We start from the raw sequence: 6,000 nt of genomic DNA, 5'->3' as shown, positions 1-6,000 counted from the left end.
ACCAAACAAAACAAAACAAAACAAAACAAACAAACAAAAAAACCCCAACTCCACATACATTATTCCCAATCCTCAAAATTCTATATAGTAATTACTACAGTGAACCCCCAATATTCTCAAGGAATGCTGAGATCTATTCAAACTCCAAATTAACAAATATTACTCTATTTCAAAGATCTTAAGGAATGACTTCAAATGATTAATGCCTTGGCTCCAACTTTATTTTATTAGATTTCTCCTTATTTTTGGATCTTGCAATCTGAGCATTTGCAGAACTCTAGAAAATCTTGGATGTGTTGGTCAATTTGTCTTTGGTTATCACAAACTCTAATATTTTTGTCTCTACCTTTGATATGTTTCTGTCAATATGAGTCTCTTTTTATGTTGAATACATTGACCTATAAACCTTTTCTTTTATGAACTTCTTCAACTCAAAAAGAGGTAAGCATTTCTGTGGCAATGATTCTTTTTTCGTTTATGTCAATGGAAAATGCTACTTTAGGCTCTTGAACCAATCTTTCTTTGAGTCTAGAGCAGGTGGAGAGCTTCACTGATGTCTTCACTCTATTGCTTCATAAAAATATTTGTGCATCTTCCTAGGCTTTTCCTGGGTTACATTTTCTTGAGTAGCGTGTTTCCTGTTCTTATCTTTACACAAAAGTTGGTCATGTTTTCTTTTCATTTTTTTTGTATTTTTAGGGCCCAACCCACGGCATATGGATGTTCCCAGGCTAGGGATCGATTCGGAACTGTAGCTGCTGGCCTACACCAGCACTGCAACACAGGATCTGAGCTGCATCCTCGGCCTACACCACAGCTCACAGCAATGCCAGATACTTCATCCACTGAGCAAGGCCAGGGATCAAACCTGTGTCCTTATGGATGCTAGTCAGATTCATTTCTGCTGAGCCACGATGGGATCACCACCAAGTTGTTTTTTCTTATTTCTTTATTGATGCTGTCATTTCCATCACAAATGTAAGCTATTGACTACGATTATATTCCACTCTCTAACTTAGCCAGAGAGACTGTCTCATGGTTAAGATCCATCACTTTACTCAATCTCATTGCAAACAGCTGAATTTCTTTTCAGAGGCACCTCAAAAAAGAACATTTTAAGCAAGTTCATGGAGATACTCCATAGGTGGAGTACGCAGCAATGAAACTGTATCAAAGTATGGTTGCCAGGTGATTGACAAGATTTTTTCACTAATTAAATGACTGGTTTAATACTTCATCTATTCAACAAATGTTTAAAAGCACCTGTTGTATGCCAGGCATTGTTCGGGTTGCATAGTCCCTCGGGGAGCTCAGACTAGTGTTGGTATAATTATAGCCAGCTTATGTTGATTTTGTGTATATCAGGCAGTGTGTTGAATGTTTCAAAGGCTTTCTATCAATTTCCTTACCTATTAAATGAGGATAATAGTATCAGTTATGTATAAAGTTGTTGAGAGAATTGATTGAAATAATATGTATAGGCCTTCCTGCAGTGGTGCAGCAGAAATGAATCTGACTAGGAACCATGAAGTTGTGGATTCGATTCCTGGCCTAGTTCAGTGAGTTAAGGATCCTGTGCTGCTGTGGTGTAGGCCGGCAGCTGTCACTCCAATTAGACCCCTAGCCTGGGAACCTCCACATGCCATGAGTGTGGCCCTAACAAGCAAAAAAAACGAAAAAGAAATACGTGTAAAGCACCTAGAACAGGGCTGGAGGTATATATGATATATATTCAACCAATCTTAACTATTAACTGTTTTGTGATTATTATCTTTACTGTTTAATACCAACTTTGCAAGATGGAGCTTTTTTTTTTTTTTTGTCTCTTTGCCATTTCTTGGGCCGTTCCTGCGGCATATGTACATTCCCTGGCTAGGGGTCGAATTGAAGCTGTAGCCGCTGGCCTACACCAGAGCCACAGCAATGCAGGATCCAAGCCTCGTCTGCAACCTACACCGCAGCTCATGGCAACGCCGGATCCTTAACCCACTGAGCAAGGCCAGGGATGGAACCTACAACCCCATGTCCCTGGCGGCTACAGCTCCGATTCGACCCCTAGCCTGGGAACCTCCATATGCCGTGGGAGCGACCCTGGAAAAGGCAAAAAAGCCAAAAAAAAAAAAAAGTTTTAATTTTTTCTATTATACTTGATTTACAATGTTCTGTAAACAAAGAGGTTTGAAAAAATATAAAAATACATCTTTTGGCTGACATCAGGGGAGATAGAAAGTTACTAGTTGAATTTCAACAAAAGCTTTTCATGGTTGGTGGATAGAGTAATAAAAATAGATACTTGCATTAGTAAGAGTAACCAAAGATGTACTTATTCCATTAGGATCTACATTATCTTTGTGAGTTATCTCCCCCCCCCCCCCCCCCCCCCCGCTTATAACAGCCCATTAAAACAAAGTACAGAAATAACCTGAACATTGAATCATTTTAATAGCTTTTCACAAAGTATTACAGATTTTTAAAACCATGGAAACCTAGTCAATTTTATTGTTTCCACAACATTGTTAGTGAGAAAAACAAGGATTTTTAAAAAGACAATTAATTTAGAAAATAACTTACAATTATTTTAAATGTTTATTTCATCTTTTTCTTATCCTTTATTATGCTTTAAAAATGTTTTGTCATACACAACAGGACGTGTATATAACTTACGTAAGAATACAGCCATCTTTTTTTCCCCTTGGTAATAGAAATCTGCACTCAAAAGAAGTTTGGAGAGAACAGGTACGGGTAGGGTAGTTAATGGTGTAGGTGTTAGGAACGTGGTGGGATTATGTTATCTAAGCATGATGTAAAATCGCTGTACCGTGGAAGTCTTCATGAAGGACGTCCCATCGGGTTTTCATAAAGGGAGGTTTAAGGAACTAGCAGGAATTGGGAAAATAACTATTGCAAAGTCTGTTTCCTCTAAAACAGAGCACAAGGCTTACTGCCAGAGGAGATTCAAGTACTCTAAAAACATTTTAAAAGAGGCTCCTAGGTGCAAACTGCAGCCCTACTCTCTATTCTGTCTAGAACAGCCCCAGACTTGAACCTGTCCGAGAAGGAAGTTCCCTGAAAAGGCCAGGAGAGTGTGTCTCTCTGAGGGAGGGGGGAGAGGGAAGGGTTGGGGAGAGAGTAATACCACTTTTCTGAGCCCTGGGCTGTCGCCTTCCCAAGCCGGAGAACGGCCTTGGTCTCACGAACGGGGTCCATGGGGAGGGTGGGGAGAGGGGAAAAGAAAACGTAGTCCTTTCTGGCTGGGACCGTGTCCGAGGGCGGAGGCCTGGTTCTTTTCCAGGCAGAGGCTGAGGGTCTGTGAAGAGGGGATGCGTTTTGGCGCTTTTCGAACGGGAAGGAAGGGCAGTGTTGGTAGTAAGGCCAGAAGAGCGGCTTGATGGGCAGGGACTCCGAAGAGCCCAGGAAGGCATGGAGGACCCTAAGGCCTGGTCCCGCCGGCAGAGGGAGTCCCGAGATGGACAGTCCAGAATCCCTCTACGAAAAGCGTTTGCCTGGGAGCTCACCTAATTTTATACATCCCGAGGCTGAGTAAAAGCGGAGGTAATTAGACGCGAGCGACAGCTGTATCAGCACCTTGAGCGCTGAGATAGGGGCCCAATGGCCCGAATTCTCGCGAGAGCGACCGCCGCCATTTTTCCATTGATTGCAGCGGGCTGGGGGAGGGGCCGAGGACGAAGACGACGGCGGCGGCGACGGCGGCGGCGGAGCCTTGGGTCGGTGTCTGCGCGCTAGTGTCTGAGGCCCAGGTTGAGGCCTCCGCGGTAGCCCGAGCGCAGCTGGTGGAGAGGATGACTGCCGCTGCCGTTCGCTCCTGAGCTTGAGAGCCGCCGCCACCCTCCCCCTCCCCCGGCAGGGCGGAGAGGAGCGGCCAGCGTCTGAGCGATGGTGCCTGGCGAGGAGAACCAACTGGTCCCGAAGGAGGTGAGAAGCCTGCGGAGGAGGCTAGGCCCGAGGCCTGCGGCCGCTTCGGCAGCGCAGGCGGGGGCAAGGGGCCGGCTGCGGGCGCTGCTCCTGGGCCCGCCCGCCTGTAAGGGGATGGAGGGTGTGTGGTGTTGGTGGCCGGGGTGCATGGTGGGTACGGCGAGCTGTTGTGAGGGGACCAAAGGAGCAGAGCCCTCTCTCCCCACGGGTCTGTGGGGCTGGACAAATAAAGGAGCGGACTGGAAGGAATGAGATCCTGCTTTGGGGGAGAGGGTGACGTTTTAAGTACTTATGTAGCATGTCGAGCCAATATAGGTAATTTCAAAGGAAAAATTCTGGAGCGGGTTGCTGATGAGCACGACAGGGTGACGGTGCTGCTTCTGGTTTTGACAGTGGCAGTGTATAGCTTTCAGGACTTGCGAAATCTACACCCAGCTTGAGTTCTGTGGGAGGGCTGCTAACTGTTGTGACTTTTTTGAACTCCTGTTACTTACTTGGTAGTACTATGGGCCTGCCTAAATGGGGCCTACTGAAGATCATTGAAAAGTAGTAGATGTGACTTTCACGTAAAGGTAAGAGATAACGAAGCATTACCATATGGAGAACAGAATTACCTTTTGTACTGGGGTTGTGTATGCCAGCTTGCGTGACTTCTTAAATTCTTAAAAGCAAGTGATATGAGAAGGCTTGACTTCTTGGCTTCTCTTGAATAGTAGGAGAAGATTAATGGTAGAATGCAGCACTGGCCAGTGAATTTCAATATATTAATAGTATCTCTGTTGGCTTTTATAAATATCTTCAGCGTATCCAAACGTGTATTTTTAACTGGTTGATCATCAGGCGAATGCTTTGAATTTTTATTTCTTATATACCTTAAATAGAGGCAAGTGTCAGTTCAAATTAGCTGTGTTGGATCTTGATATTTATGGGTGATATTCATTAAAAATGCTTAAATTTTTTCTCCTTTTTTGGTTGCTTTGTAGCAATTTGTTGCTATTTGAGCAAGCTCTGACACTGCAGAAGTGTTAATGATATGAATATTTTCCCAACTTTATCAGATGATAGTTTTTTTAAGAAACTCAGTTATCATGTGTCAGTTTATTTATCAAGCACCACCAACTCTGCAAAGCAGATAAACAGATGAATTAATCAGAATTTTTGCCTTAGGAGCTTTTAAAGCTACAAAGGAAGGTAATGCTTTTATTCATTGAGTTTCAGGTAGGGGCTAGGTATTTTTTTACAGAAGTAAATCTTATGGTAGGATGGAAGTGATAGGTGCTATGAGAGAGATATATACATGCTTTTTCTTTTAGAGTTACATAGAGCTGGTTTTCATTCCTATGAAAAGAAAAGTTAGTCCTTTCTTAATTTATTGACCATTAGAAAATATAAGGGGAACTTTGCTTTAAGAAAATCAATATTAGATTTATTTCCCTAACAATTTGATTTGTAGAAACATCATATAAATACACATCTTCACAGGAACATACTGCAATGCTGCTTTTATCTTTGGATTTTAAAGGTTAAATGCCTCTCCTTTAAAACTCCCTTACCTGAGGCTTCAAACTCATCCTGACTTCTGACCTTTTTTTTTTTGGTTTAGATTTTCTGGACCATATGCATTTATTTTCTGTTCCCTAGACTCATCTTCGGTCTTTTCTTTGCCCCTGTCTTCTTTCATGATTTGTGGAAGCATGCACAGTACTCTCAAATCTTGAGCCTGTCACTGAAGTCCTTGCCTTTTTTAGCTAACTAATTAGTTAATTCTTTTTTTGATGGCCATACTTCTCTTTTTGAGTTCTTGTTTCTTTTCCTCGATTTTCTTTTGCATTTGATACTTAAAAAGTTCCTTGATTTTAGTAATACTGTACCTTGGGACCTTTTTTCCCTGTTTGTCCTGTCTGCCCATTTAGTCAATGTTTTTTTCTTCCTTTCTGTGTCCTTAGTGATCACTTTTGTCTTTGTTGTCCCCTGCCTGGTCTTTTTAAGAAGTGGAGTCATACAGTGCTAAGGCTGAGAGAGTGCATGGTGATCATCTAAAAAGTTAAACTGCTTCACTTTTACAGA

The 6,000-nt window shown here is 42.6% G+C and overlaps 1 protein-coding gene across 10 annotated transcripts in view; it reads left to right on the top strand.

Moving 5' to 3' along the window:
- Positions 1 to 3,681: 3,681 nt before the first annotated feature.
- Positions 3,682 to 6,000, top strand: part of USP47 (ubiquitin specific peptidase 47) — a 131,657-nt gene continuing 129,338 nt past the window's right edge. For all 10 annotated transcript variants that reach the window (XM_085012013.1, XM_021083316.2, XM_085012018.1 and 7 more), the window contains exon 1: positions 3,682 to 3,933. In XM_085012013.1, the coding sequence (XP_084868139.1) occupies positions 3,895 to 3,933 (39 nt within the window). In that variant the 5' untranslated portion in view covers positions 3,682 to 3,894. The remainder of the gene's footprint in view (positions 3,934 to 6,000) is intronic.

Source organism: Sus scrofa, chromosome 2, assembly GCF_054392235.1.
Source record: "Sus scrofa isolate SSC_HxYL_T2T_F1_AM1 chromosome 2, Sscrofa_HxYL_maternal_Yorkshire_Landrace_v2.0, whole genome shotgun sequence".
NCBI classification, from domain to species: Eukaryota; Metazoa; Chordata; class Mammalia; order Artiodactyla; family Suidae; genus Sus; species Sus scrofa.
Note: the sequence above shows the minus strand (reverse complement) of the source record. Positions and strands in the feature narration are given on the sequence as shown.